At 38.7% G+C, this 13,648-nt stretch overlaps 1 protein-coding gene across 18 annotated transcripts in view; it reads right to left on the bottom strand.

Annotated features, from left to right (window-relative positions):
* LRCH3 (leucine rich repeats and calponin homology domain containing 3) overlaps nt 1–13,648 on the bottom strand; it is a 68,320-nt gene that overhangs the window by 37,726 nt on the left and 16,946 nt on the right. For all 18 annotated transcript variants that reach the window (XM_055816950.1, XM_055816959.1, XM_055816954.1 and 15 more), the window contains exons 2-3: nt 2,112–2,256; nt 481–607 (exon numbers count right to left, since the gene is read on the bottom strand). In XM_055816950.1, coding sequence (XP_055672925.1) covers nt 481–607; nt 2,112–2,256 — 272 coding nt within the window. The remainder of the gene's footprint in view (nt 1–480; nt 608–2,111; nt 2,257–13,648) is intronic.

The following is a 13,648-nucleotide window of genomic DNA, read 5'->3' as shown; positions in this document are numbered from 1 at the left end:
AGCTTCTTACCACAAACAAATGCACCAAGAGCTCTAATTCCATCCAGCCTTCCTTTCAAAACTAGGGAAGACTGTTAGTTAAATTGACATGGATCATTTGCTCTCCAGTACAAGGCATATTTTCCTCACATATTTTTTTTTTTAAAATCTCAGAGTATTTCAAACTCTTTTCTAACACCTCTATAAAAAGTCAGAACATAGTTAAGAGATATTATGGCAGATAGAAATCTCCCTTAGGCTAAGAGCAGACTTAATTAACTTGCCATTGCATACGAGTGACTGGTTTACAATCACAAAGTTCTCGGCAGAATGAAAAACAGGATGTTGATCTTGCACATGCCTGGAGAGCATCCTAATTACTGCATTATTTTGATCAGTTTAAAAAACTGATTTATTCTGAAGCACCTCTGAACCCATTCAACACATCGATTAAAAACTAAAGATTGAAGAGTAATAGTTAAAAAATAACTGTATACTCACAAGCTCTGTCAGCTGTCTGAGCTGTCCAATTTCTTCAGGTATTGAAACCAACTTATTATTACTTGCTATCAAGACTTTTAGTGGTAGACTACAGAGGTGTACTGGCAATGTTGAAAGCTGATTTCGACTTTTTGGACAGAAAGAAAACAAATCAGAACTCTACTGAGAAATCACCTCACATTTTAATGCAACGAAAGATGCATACAAAAAGCACACTCCAATTATCAACTCAGTTTTTATATAGTTACCGTGAAAGTCATTCCATTAAATCGTTCTTTATTACTTGCTTTATCCAGTTATATGTGAACAAACTCTGAATATCAAGTACCAAGACTGATCAGATGCTTTCGAACTCAGTGCTGGGGAATATGATATTTTCATGCCCTTTCAGATGCTTCTGATAACCTGTCACCCTCTGTCACAAATGAGTATGTTTGAACAAAGTGCAAAAGTCCTTCTGATAGGTAGTAAGTACTGCAGGTCAGCACATGCAAAATGCCATAAAGTCATTACTTACTGAATTTTTAAAATATATTTCTAACTAAGTCATGTGGATCAAAAACCTTCGTATGATGGATTTCACTATTCCAAAACCCAGGCTTGGACATTTCATAATAAACTACTATTAAAGCAAATACGTGGTCACATGACTGAACCATAACCTCAGATGAGAATCAGGCAGGGTGAGCATGGATTGTAGAAGAGAAAGATTCCCTTTAAAAATAAAACATAACAAGGAGCAGTGACTGGATGATTTGAAAGAAAGTTACTAGAATCTTAAATAAGGCTTTGATCAGATGTTGACATTTAGCAAAACATGCTGCTATACTTTTTTCATGCTTGAAACCCAGATTTCCCTGCTATTAAAGCAATAAAAAAAGTTCTGAGCAGTAGGTGAACCAACAGCAGCTTTCAAAAGGATAATAATTGGACTGCATCTACTAGAGATCATAGCAATAGGAAACCCATACCTGATTCATATCCTATTACTACAATTCTCACCATCATCAAGAAATGTTAAGTATACTAAATTGTCAAAAGCATAAGACCAGAAGGAAACAGCCTGAAGTTGTTCTTGGTTGATAGCACTGCCAATTTGTGACAAGGGAATTCCCACACCTCTTAAAAGACCTTCTACAAATGGAGGATGCTGTACCCAGTTGAATTTCATCAACAGGCTAAGTTGCAGCAATTAACTTTTAATGCTGACAGAGAAGTGTTAATGCTTGAGACACATCTTTAAAAGCCACCAGCACAGTGAAGGTACAGAGAAATCGCACAAGCCTTATTCAGCTGCTGAGAGTTTAATTGTAAAGACTATACAAAAGCCCTATCACCTCTTTTCAGTCTACATGCCTGTATTTCACATGAAAACTACTGGAATTTATTTTGTGAGCCCTTTAAGTTGGAATAAGCTTTCTTCTTATACTCCAGTTCTATAAGCTACTGCTTAATCCTCATGTTCCCTGATCCACCGAAGTGGGCAAGACTGGTTCAGGTTGCTTTGATTCAATGACATACAGTATAACAACAAGATGATTACATACCATGTTAGCATTACTTACGGATGCATCAAAATTTATAAACCTAGAAATATTGCTTTAACATCAGTAGACTAAGACAATTGTTACCTGATATTTAGAAATGTTAAAGACTGCAAGTTCAAAACAGCCTCTGGGATATACCGAATGCAGTTCTGGTACAAATTAAGACTCTCGAGGGAGACGAAGTGACATGCTTCTGCTGGAAGCTCTGACAGTCTGTTCCGTGACAAATCTGAAGGGAGGGAAAAAAGAAACATTCAGTAAAGCTATCCTAAAAATTCATGAGGACAACTATTGTCTGTGTATTTGCCGTCACACAGTCGGAACAATTGGACAGGAATCAGTTTCACTGTCCTGCCTGCAAAAGTTTCAAGATTATGAAGTGACTCAATTAATGCACAAAATAAATCAACAAATTTTAAAATCTTACAGCCACAATAAGAAAAAGAGAGCCAGGTGCAACACTCCTCTCATAGTCACACTTTCATACCCTGAACTGCCTTATACTTAGAGGAAGCTAGTTTAACATGCTGAAAGCCCAGCTTCAAATCTCTGTTTCAGGACCATCTTTAGATTTTGGTGTTGGTATTGTGTGGGTAGTGCTGTAATGAAAAGGAGTCAGAAAGTACTTTTCTCCCAGCCCCCTGTAAGGTACTCTATGCTATAAGGAAACCTCAGCTTCAAATTTCTGGTCTCAAATACATACTTTATAGAGATACACACATATTTATAGGTAATAGTTCCAACAGCAGAAACATGAGGCACACACTTTAGACAAGCCTTCTATACTCTAGCCAAAGCATTCCCTCCTTCAGAGGGACACCAGTTCAACCCTGCAATCTCAAGCAGGCAATGGAAGGATTTTCAACAAAGGGTATTCACAGCTGCAGAGAAATGCTCTGCTTGCTGCTAGCAGTAAGGTTTACTGTTTCTTTGTGATTATACATTCCTTGCTTGGCAAGAGATAAAAGTTTAACCAAAACTCCCTATAAAATATTTGTAGCTGAAGAATCAGTATTTTTCCTTAACCAGTTCCAATTACCAGTCTATATGTATAAAATACCCGTCAGTATTACTCTCCTGAAAGAGTAAAAGCTGCACTGTGATAAATAACGCAGTAGGCAAGGGGTTCTTTTTTCTTTAAAGGTCAAGGAAAGCTCTTGCTTATAAATGCCAAAGAACAATTCTCACATACACACACTAACAGCTCCCACTTCCCTAACACACCCAGCTCTTAATTCTGACAGGAGTTACGCTCACATCAACAGCACCTTGTGTCAGCAGGGAGTTCCTATGAAGACACTGCCTGTTTAATGAACTGATGCTTCACCTTTGCATTTTCAAGGGAGGGCAGATATTCATTGTAAAAACGCATCTAACCTGACTTGGTGTCATGAAACGATTAAAAAAAACAAATAAATCCAAATCTAATTTCTATTTTCTTTATTTGTTTTGAATTTCAATTTCTCCTCATCAGCATGAAAGGATAAAAGCTCCCACCCCAAAACATATACAATAAACGGACACAGTAATTTCTGTATCTTTATTTCGTGAAGGAATCATCCAATACAGATTACTTTTTAAAGACTGACAATGAAAATAGGTCTTGCGTCTCTTGACATTAATTCTTTTTTTTGAAAGGGAAGCTTTTCCAGAGTAAAAAAGACTTCCTCAGACATATCCTGCCTAGCACTGTTCCAATGTAAGCTGCTCTAGGTTGTCCAAGGAAAAGAGTCACTTCAACTGCAGCTGGAACTGACTCTAGGTCTACCTCAATGCTTAGAACAAGCCATGAGCTACTACTGATAAATAACCAGAATTAAAAATCTCTGGAGAAAGAATCACTATGAAAAACTTTGCAGAGAAAAACCTCTACATATACTTTAATGTACAAGTGGGAAGGAATTGCATTATCCAAGCTACAGGTATGACTGAAGCAAACTATAGCAGAGGCCATAATGGATATAAAATCCAGCAGATGTTGCAGGGTGCACATAGATAAGAAAATATGAAAATCATGGAGACTCCTAATCCATTGATACAAAAAGGCAATAGGGAACATAACAATTCAGCAATGAATATTTAAAAAAAAATTAAATTAAAAAATAAAAAAATAATAACATCATACTAAAAGCTTCTTTCCAGCTTGTATCAGGCTCAAACATGCCCTCAGTTTAAACTTGCCTGAACTTGATTCTGAAAAACCAACACTACTACATGAACATTTTCGACCAGCTCTAATAGAATCCATCAGCATTAAGTCTGCCTTGCATATCTAGATTTAATTGTCTTACAACAGAAAAGTTTGAGATCTTTGCCCCCCCTTTTCTATTTTGTGAGACAACCTTTTTTTCCCTTTTTCTTTTCTTCTAAGAACGAAGAAAAACCTGTGCTTACAGATTGCTAAAGACAGCTTCCGTAAACATCCTAATCTTACTATATGCTAGTCCAGCTAAAACATCAGATTCATCAAATGCAAAGACAGACCACCCTGATGGATCCTCCTTACTGCTTCTGCTAAACTCAAAGATTTCTTACCTCTGTTGCTTGTCCCAGGCCCTTTGCATTGTCAGTTTGTGGGAAACTGATCAGAGTTAAATACACTGGCTTTTTTGATTACCTCATCACACAGTCACACAAATCCTATGTCAACACCAGGGAAAAACGATGGTGCAGGCAGCAAAGGCCCTTGTTCTGGTGGCAGGGCTTACTTTTGCCAGTTTAAAGCACTTGCCAAATTCCAGCCTAAATGGAAGCGGCAAATGAATCATACTGATCAGTACCTGCTTAAGAATCTGTAGATAGTACAACAGTCAACAAAGTAATTGTGTATATCCCTGCAGGGACACAGCATACACTTGCAAGGAAATTTATGCAACGGACACTTATTTTGCACAAGCCATCTTCCATAATGCACTAGTCTATCACAGGGTTTCTTTCCCTTCCATAATTTAATTCTCATTAATGTTGTAGTGAAAATGACAGCAAACTCCAACCCTCCCCCCTTAAAAGTTATATAGCTGCGGTAGATTTAAAGCACAGTAATAGTGCTAAAACTATGCAACAATGCAATGTCCAAAACTGTTACATATCTGAGTTACATAACTGAGATATCTGCTGTGCCAACATTATTGTAAAACGTAACAGGAGAACAGCAATTTCCAAACAAACATACTGTCCCAACACAAAAAAAAATTATGTGACCTGAAAAATTTATAGTAAGTGCAGCCAATCATAGTACTTGTAACCACTGGAATTATCTGTGATAATTTCACAGTACAGTTGTATGTTACTATATAAGAAAGGGAGAAGAACGCAAATTATTTTAGAGATGACAAGAAACAAGCAAGAGTAATTTACAAAAAATACTTAGCCTCCACATTGACTAGATGTTTAAGCACCTATTTTGTAGCATTATTACAACATTCATTCACATACAAGGTGTGAGTGTTTTTCTTAGGGACCCTGGAGGATGGAACTGAATTCCACCACATCTGACAATACATGAACATCCTTCAGCACATAGCTTTATCACTCCTTCACACAGCTGTGCTGGCAAAGCCTGTTTTAATACTACCCATTTTAACAAAGAAATAGGCTTCCCAATTAATAAGCCATATTACTGGGAGAAGAGTTGCAAATAAAAAGTTTGTTTTGGAAAGGGTTTCACCACAAACATGAGGATTCTCAATTACTTTTTGTTTCACTTTATCTTACCAAAGAATGTTTAAAACCTAGTGTTTACATGCTGTGCAGATGATAAGGCATGAACTAGTCAAGAATTTAATATATTCTGAGCTATGATTTAGTATTTCTAAAGAAATAACTCCCTGGAAAAAACCCCACAAAACCCCAACATTGTTCAGCGGTGGACTTGGCAGTACTGGGTTAATGGAGTTAATGATCTTAAAGATCTTTTCCAACCTAAATGATTCTATGAAGAAATGAAAATACACTTTTTTAAACAACAAATGAGCTCATAGCATGATAGAAAAGAGACACCAAAGCTGATGAGCAGCAATGACTATGTCCTTCCAGACTTCTTTCAACCTGCAGTGATTTTTAAAACTTGGTATTTATGTTTAGCAGTAGAAAGTCAGTGGAAAGCAGATTAAATCACAGCTGAATTTTGATGCTGCAGTATAGTTTCTTAAATCATTCAAAATGGGTCTAACCAATTACAAGTTTGGTTAGTAAGTTTGCAGCATTTTTACTCACATGACGGCCATGAGAAGACTATCTTATACACAGCATCCATGATTTTATGTGCTCAAACAGGGAGCTAAAAGGATGGGTCTGCCAAGACCATAAAAAAAAAAAAAAAAAAAAAAGGGCAAGTGCTAGGGGAAAAAAAAAAAAAGACTAAGCTATACTGTAAAACAAGAATAACTTGAGAATTAGACAGAAGCAATATATGATAAAATCCGGTGTGAATTCTGAATCTGCAATGAAGAACTGCTTTTGGTTATTTGCAATCCCTGCTTTGCCCTCCTGCAAATGTCCAACAAGTATTCGAATTTCCCGAAGTCCAAAACACAGCATCCCTAAAACTCAGTGACATTTTTGATTTTGCGCAATCTCTCTGGAACCCTCCCCCCATTCCAGAGAGTAGATCTTAAATGGGACCAGAAATGGGGCAGAGAATACAGCAGTCATTGTATGAAACAATTCAACAACTCCATCCTCTTCCTCACCTTATTCCTAAAAATATCTGAATGAAAGGAACAGTTCTAACAAAACCAGGAGAGAAGAAAAACACACTCCAGTGGTCAGCTATATATTTATATACATGCTACCCTGCAGTGGAAGTGAGGTAAGGAACAAAATCTAATGTATTTTATTGAAAATATGTTGTCAATTAAGACTTGTTTTAGTGATATTCTTCTGCTATTGTATGCATAAAGTAACTTCAACAACAACCAGAAAATAAAAAGGCGTTACAGTACAAATTATTGTGCAAAAATTTCTATTGACAGAATGTTGCAGTGAGACATCGTCTAATTTATTTTTTAAAAAACAAATATTATAGCATGAATTAAGAAAAAGTCTATAACTGTCAAATCAAGCAAGGAGTAATCAGCAAGATGCAAATTATTTGCTTTAATTTGCACGTGCACGCCCTTGCTGCTTGACATACCATAAGCTTCAAAGAGCAAATGACTAATCCCCCAAAAAAAGCACAAACACTGAATTTCATCACAAATAAGCATGAGTGAAATACAGCTATTATAAATTGAACTAGGACTAATTTGTTTGTGTTCACATTTCATGTGTTAAAATTACTGTTAGGAGAAATCTGCTTTTAAAAAAGGCTATCCTAGCCTGCTAAAAATGGTATGCATTTCCTTGAAGGCAAGATCATGTGGAATTTTGGCAAAGGGGAAGCGTTCTTTGGAACTAAGCTCTCTGTGAAAGATAAAAAAGCTAACAGTGCAAATACAAAATGAAATCTCAGAGCGGAGTCAGATCACTGACCTTTTCCATCTTAATTGGGATGACATTCAGAAAGCCAGCAAATCCAAAGTTAAATGCAACTAGAGGATACACTACATTTAAAATTGCATCATTTGGCATTAAATGTAAACTCTTCCTCCTCAAAGAAGAATGTTCCTCTAACATCAAATATAACCAGGGCTGTGTTCACACATCTTTAACTTAAGCTATAACACAAATTTTGTCTCCAAAGGAAAATCACTGATGCATAAAGATGCACTGTTTAACCTACTGGGTACTTTAACCCACCACATACACTACAAAGAAAGAGAGCTGCAGCTCAACTGTTGCTGGCACTCAAACTAGATGGGTGGTGGTGAATTCCAATTCATCACGAGATGCTAATGTGATCAGTCCATTAATCCTGTTGCATGGGAATATGGCTTCTGCTCTCATTCCAATTAACTACAACAATGAAGGCCAGTTCTAAGCCTGGGCTGTGCTACAAAATTTTGTTGATTAAAAAAATCTGCCTTTTGTCACCAGAGATCTGCATGTGTTCCCAACACACTTTTAAATTTTCTTTTTTTTTTTTTTTTTTTTTTAATTTAAAACAGCAAAGCATAGAACTTTGGCCATCTATTCAAAACCAAATGTCAGCAACCACCATAACACCCGCCGGCAAAACACTAATGTAAAAGAGATTGTGACATTATGTCAGCAGCTGTAAACTGTGGGCTCCCACCCATGATGTATCGTGTCCTCTGTAGTAACCCAGTTGCAGTTGTGTGACATCAGCCATGAAAATGCTGCAGTGATGCAACAATACTGGTGTCGGTGAGTTGGTTTGAATCCTGATGGTAACACTGGCTGCCATATATACTGCCCTCAACTAGGATAACTTAATTTGAAGTGCAACAAATGTTCTGTTTTACCTGAAATCATGAAACGTGCATGGTAACTTGAAAGCACATTCCTGCTTTTCCTTTTGTAACAGGCAAACCTAAAATATATTAGCTTGCACCTTACAGACAAAAATATATTTTCATATAAATAATTAGGTAAACCAATCAATGACCAGGAGGCTGACAGCCAGTACAGTGACAGAAGGCAAAAGGTAGAAAGAACTGCTGTAAAAGGACTAAGTACAGCTGTTCAAGAAGGAACATACTAAGAATCTGGAACTGTGTAAACACTTACTCCCCCTGCCACATACAGAACTTCAAGACCAGAAGCAAACACCACAGTTTCACAACAGCAATAACAAAACCGAAATCACACTGAAGAATATCCTTGAAGTAGCTGATGTAACCTCACAGACATGGAAAGTGGCTCACCTGAACAACTCATTTACAACTACCACTCCGGAAGAGTCAGGCTGCTCCTCCCTGGAAATTAACTGCTTACGTTTCAGATAACGTCACTAAACCGATCTTTTGAGGAACTTGATGCCATTTGATTGCTTAATTATGATACTTAGAATCAACTCTATTAGAGCAATTACATTTCCAAATGCATTTGAAGCACATTGTTATATAAACCTTAACTTCTCTTTTTTTTATTATTCATTCTGTTAGCTCAATAAATTAATGCATATTCATCCTGGTTTTATGAATTGTTTCACCTCCCAAAGATTTCAGAACTTGAAATGAAAATCTGAGAAGAGCAATGCTTGTGGACCCTGCTGATTTTTAGGAAACTTTCCCATAAATCTACTAAAAGAAAATTAATAAAATCAAAGCACAGCACTAAGCAGATGAGCTACTGGTATTATTGTACTGACTCTATTTGCACAGGAAAATCAGAAATAATCATAAAAGAGTACCTCTCTGATAGAATGGTCTCTGTACTCAGTACCTGGAAATGTTTTCCTTTCTAAGCACTAAAAATGATGGCATCCTTAGAGCTTCATTTCACACCTGCAGGATTTCCTGACACAGGACGGGTGATTTTACCTCTTCCTGCCTGCTGTGGTAACACACCACCACTGCTGTTATACCCTAACTTAAAACAAACCTCAGAGATGTCATGTCCTGACTCACCTTCTACCTGCCAGTCTTGTCAAACCTGAACTTTTCCCAGCTATTCTCCCATGTATCTAAGATACACTTCTTGTAAACCTATTAAGTTAAGGTGAAAGAAGGTGGCATTTACTGAACCAAAATGAGGCTGTTCCTTCTTTGTTTTACTTAGGTAACGCGTACTGCTGATGTGATAGCACCTGTAGTGGGTTTGCATGGCAAGGTTTGGTAGCAGAGGGGCTACAGGGGTCGCTTCTGTGAGAAGATGCCAGAAGCTTCCCCCATGTTCAATGGAGCCAATGCCAGCTGGCTCCAAGACAGACCCACCGCTGGCCAAAGCCAAGCTAATCAGCAACGGTGGTAGCACCTCTGTGACAGCATATTAAGAAAAAAAAAACCCAACGCAAAACCAATCTGTGCCAGCGAGAGAGAGAGGAGGTGCTCCAGGCACTGGAGCAGAGATTCCCCTGCAGCTGGTGGTGAAGACCATGGTGAGGCAGGCAGTGCCCCTGCAGCCCATGGGGGTTGACAGGGGAGCAGATCTCCACCTGCAGCCCATGGAGGACCCTATGCCGGAGCAGGTGGATGCCTGAAGGAGGCTGTGACCCATGGGAAGCCCAGGCTGGAGCAGGTTTGCTGCAAGGACTTGTGACCCCAGGGGGGACCCACACTGGAGCAGTCTGCTCCTGCGGGACCGAGCTGAGTGGAAGGGACCCATTGTAGCAGTGTGTGAAGAACTGCAGCCCATGGGAAGGACTCACATTGCAGAAGTTAATGGAGAACTGTCTCCTGTGGGAAGGGACCCCATGCTGGAGCAGAGGAAGAGTGTGAGGAGGACGAGTGGCACAAACAATATGTGATGAACTGACCATAACCCCCACTCCCGGTTCTCCTATGCTGTTCTGGGGGAGGATGTAGAGAAATTTGGGAAGAAGGGAGGGGTGGTTGGAACATGTTTTTCTGATTTGAATTGTAGTAAATTAATTTCCCCAGGTTGAGTCTGTTTTGCCTGTGACAGTAACTGCTGAGTGATCTCCCAGTCCTTACCTTGACTCATGAGCCTTTTGTTATATCTTCTCTCCCCTGTCTGATTGAGGAGGGGAGTGACAGAGTAGTTTTGGTGGGCACCTGGCATTCAGCCTGGGTCAAGCCACCACAGCACCACCGCCCAAGCTGGAATACTGGAGTAACAGGCATAATGAAGACTGTTTTCACCTACGTTATTTTTGCAGTCCTGTAATGAAATATCCCCCCTAACTTCTAGTTCCAATTTCCAATATTTCAGGAAGGAAAATTAGATTCCAAATGTGATCCATCCTTGACACACTTACCACATTTCAATTCTCAGCAGATCCATTCTTGATAGGTATGACCACATTCCTATCAGGAGGAGTACCAGTAGCATTAAACTGTGCTTTAACCATTTCCATGGACTAATGTTTTGTAACCAAGAATCTCCAACCTGCTGTTTTTTGCAACATGAACAGGCTATGATTTCTGCAGTTACAGAAAATGAGGCAAAGGTTAGTGGTTTCTTCCAAATGTCAACTTGGTGGTGCTATGCCTGGAATGCAGAGGTGCTTACCACCAAAGCCTACTTCATCAACCTGAGAATACACTGCATAACCTGCAAGCAAATTGAAAGATTACACTTCACACTGAAATCAGGCCTCTAGGTTTCCTGCCTTGTGTGCTAAAGACAAGGTTTGCACATACTTTTAACCAAAGCTGCTTAACACTGTGCTTTATAAAACTTGTTTCAAACCATTGCCAAATCATTGTCAAGTTTCAGATGTGTGGATCAAAGTTTCACATATGCTATTTCCTCTGGCTACGGTTTTGTTTTGGAACATTCAATACAAATAACAAAGCTTCTTGCCAAAGGTTTTAAAACCCAAGAAAACCCCCTCACTTCCCTGAGGAACGTTCACAAATACCTTGCTTGAAGCAATTTTAGTGAGCAAGAACTATTGCCAAAGCATTTACCTTTGCCTTCAACACCTAGATTATGAAATGAAACTTGGGTAGCTTTTTTTTTAAAAAAAAACCCCTCAGGAGTGCATCTTAAGAAGAGTCACACAAGGGAATTTTGCAGAATCTGGCTTCCAGGTTATTTGAACTACAGTAGGGTTTTTTAAGCAGTTGCCCCTTCAACTCTTCTCCATTAAAACACATCACATCAAGCCAAGAAATTAATGAATTAGACTCTCTTACAAAGCCTGGTCTCTGCAACATTCACTATTCTGTATTAAGACTAGAAAAATCTATGTACAAAGATTTGTAAGAACTATAATTATACTAAATAAGAAAACTCAGTCATACCCAGGATCAAAGAGGAAAACAGAAGATTCTAAGCACCAACTCCCATTCTCCCTCCCTTTTTTCTCTCCACACGATTTTAATGCATATTTGCTGTAGTCTACCTTTCTCTTATACATGAATGAAAATCTCACAGGTGTTTGTTGCCCTAAAAAACACTGACTAAACAAACACATATTTTACAGTCCTGCACTTAATGTCAGCTGCTGTACATCCTCTGACAAGAAAGCACATTCCCAATGAAAGCATGACTTTCTCACAGGAGCAGACCTCATGAGTACTGCAAGAAGAGGATAAATATTCTAATCAGAGTAACAACTTGGAATACAATGCCACATCCTCTGAAATAATTTAATTTTCCTTTTGTAAGGAATTATATTGCTTGTTTATTAAAAATAAAAACCAAAACCCAGCAGAAACTATAGAACACCATTATACAGATGTTCTTGTGGGGTTACTGGAGAACAGGCAAGAGTGACAAGCTCCAGTTTCCTGCTAGGAACTGAGAACTAATATTCCATTAACTCTGGCTGCTTATCTTATAGTCTGCTCTAGAGTAGGAAAATCAGTAGCCTAAACTGATCAAAATTATGTCAAGTATTATTTATTCATTTTTCAATGGAGACCCTGGCTTCACAGTCAGCTACTCTAAGCCGCGAACGATGAAAGGAACGATGCCTTACTGGCCACGCATTATCAACCCCTCCCTTGTGCAGCACTCCTGATTGTGCTGCCACACAGCCAGTTGGCTCTCATTACTGAGAAAAAATCCTGTAAAAATACAATGCAATAAATAGTTTTCAGCCCTTCTGATCTGATTCATGCTGCAGTTGTGTAATCTCCAACACGAATATAAGGGAGAAGATGAGAATGTGTGGCTGCATGTGTAGGGAAGAAAGGGACCATGCCTTTTGGTAGTAGCTGGGATTTGGACTAGCTGATAAGTCTAGGCACTAACAATAACCATGAAACTGCATTTTTTTGGTTCCTTAACACACACACTTTAATAAAACACAGAATTATTTTCAGGGTAGCAAATACAGAGTTGTGATCAGGGATTTATTCCCAAGTTTTGCTCAGTACAGGTACTAAGTACACAGCAAGACATTTTAAGGATGGCACATAGCGGAGCAAAGCAAACACCTTCAGGAATTAGATGTAGCAACTTCACAGATTAGCAGGGAGCGGAATTCAGTGGCTTTAAAAGAGAAGCAGATAAAGGAAGTCAGATGACCTACCAGCTGGGCCTTATGACCAGTCAATATACAATGGGACAGATTACAGACAGAATACAAACTGTAACTCGTACTGCTACAGCAGAGATGATGCAAAGTGGAACTGTTTATCTGTGTTTGAAAATCGGGATTAATTCTAACCCCTTCCTATGGGGTTTTGGGTTAAAGAAGTTTTTATATATGCTCTGCTTCTAACTTCTGGCAGACAATTCCTCTCCCCGATCTCAATTCTAGCAATTGCATTCCCTTCTGTCACTAAATGTGGGCATCCAGCCAACAGTATAATGACAATTCTCTATCAAACAACCCTAAAACATAAAGCCAAACAAACTAAGTGAAAGTTGGAGAAGCAATGTTGCAAAAGATCTAACACTGAGGAAATGAACCAGAGTCTCCACCTCACCAAGTCCGGTTAAATTGGGGAAGTTCAGCTCCTCACAGGCCAGCTGCATTGCAGGTCCCTGGTTTTTTGTACGAAAGATACATACAGTATTTATCTCCAGGGAAAGCTGCCTTCGGACGACACCGATGAAACTAGTAAGGAGTTTCACCCCTTCATTGATAAACCTGATTTAAAGGAGGCTATTTTGGTTTGATGCAAACCTACTCCTTGTTG

Source organism: Falco peregrinus, chromosome 12 (assembly GCF_023634155.1).
Source record: "Falco peregrinus isolate bFalPer1 chromosome 12, bFalPer1.pri, whole genome shotgun sequence".
Taxonomy (NCBI): domain Eukaryota; kingdom Metazoa; phylum Chordata; class Aves; order Falconiformes; family Falconidae; genus Falco; species Falco peregrinus.
Note: the sequence above shows the minus strand (reverse complement) of the source record. Positions and strands in the feature narration are given on the sequence as shown.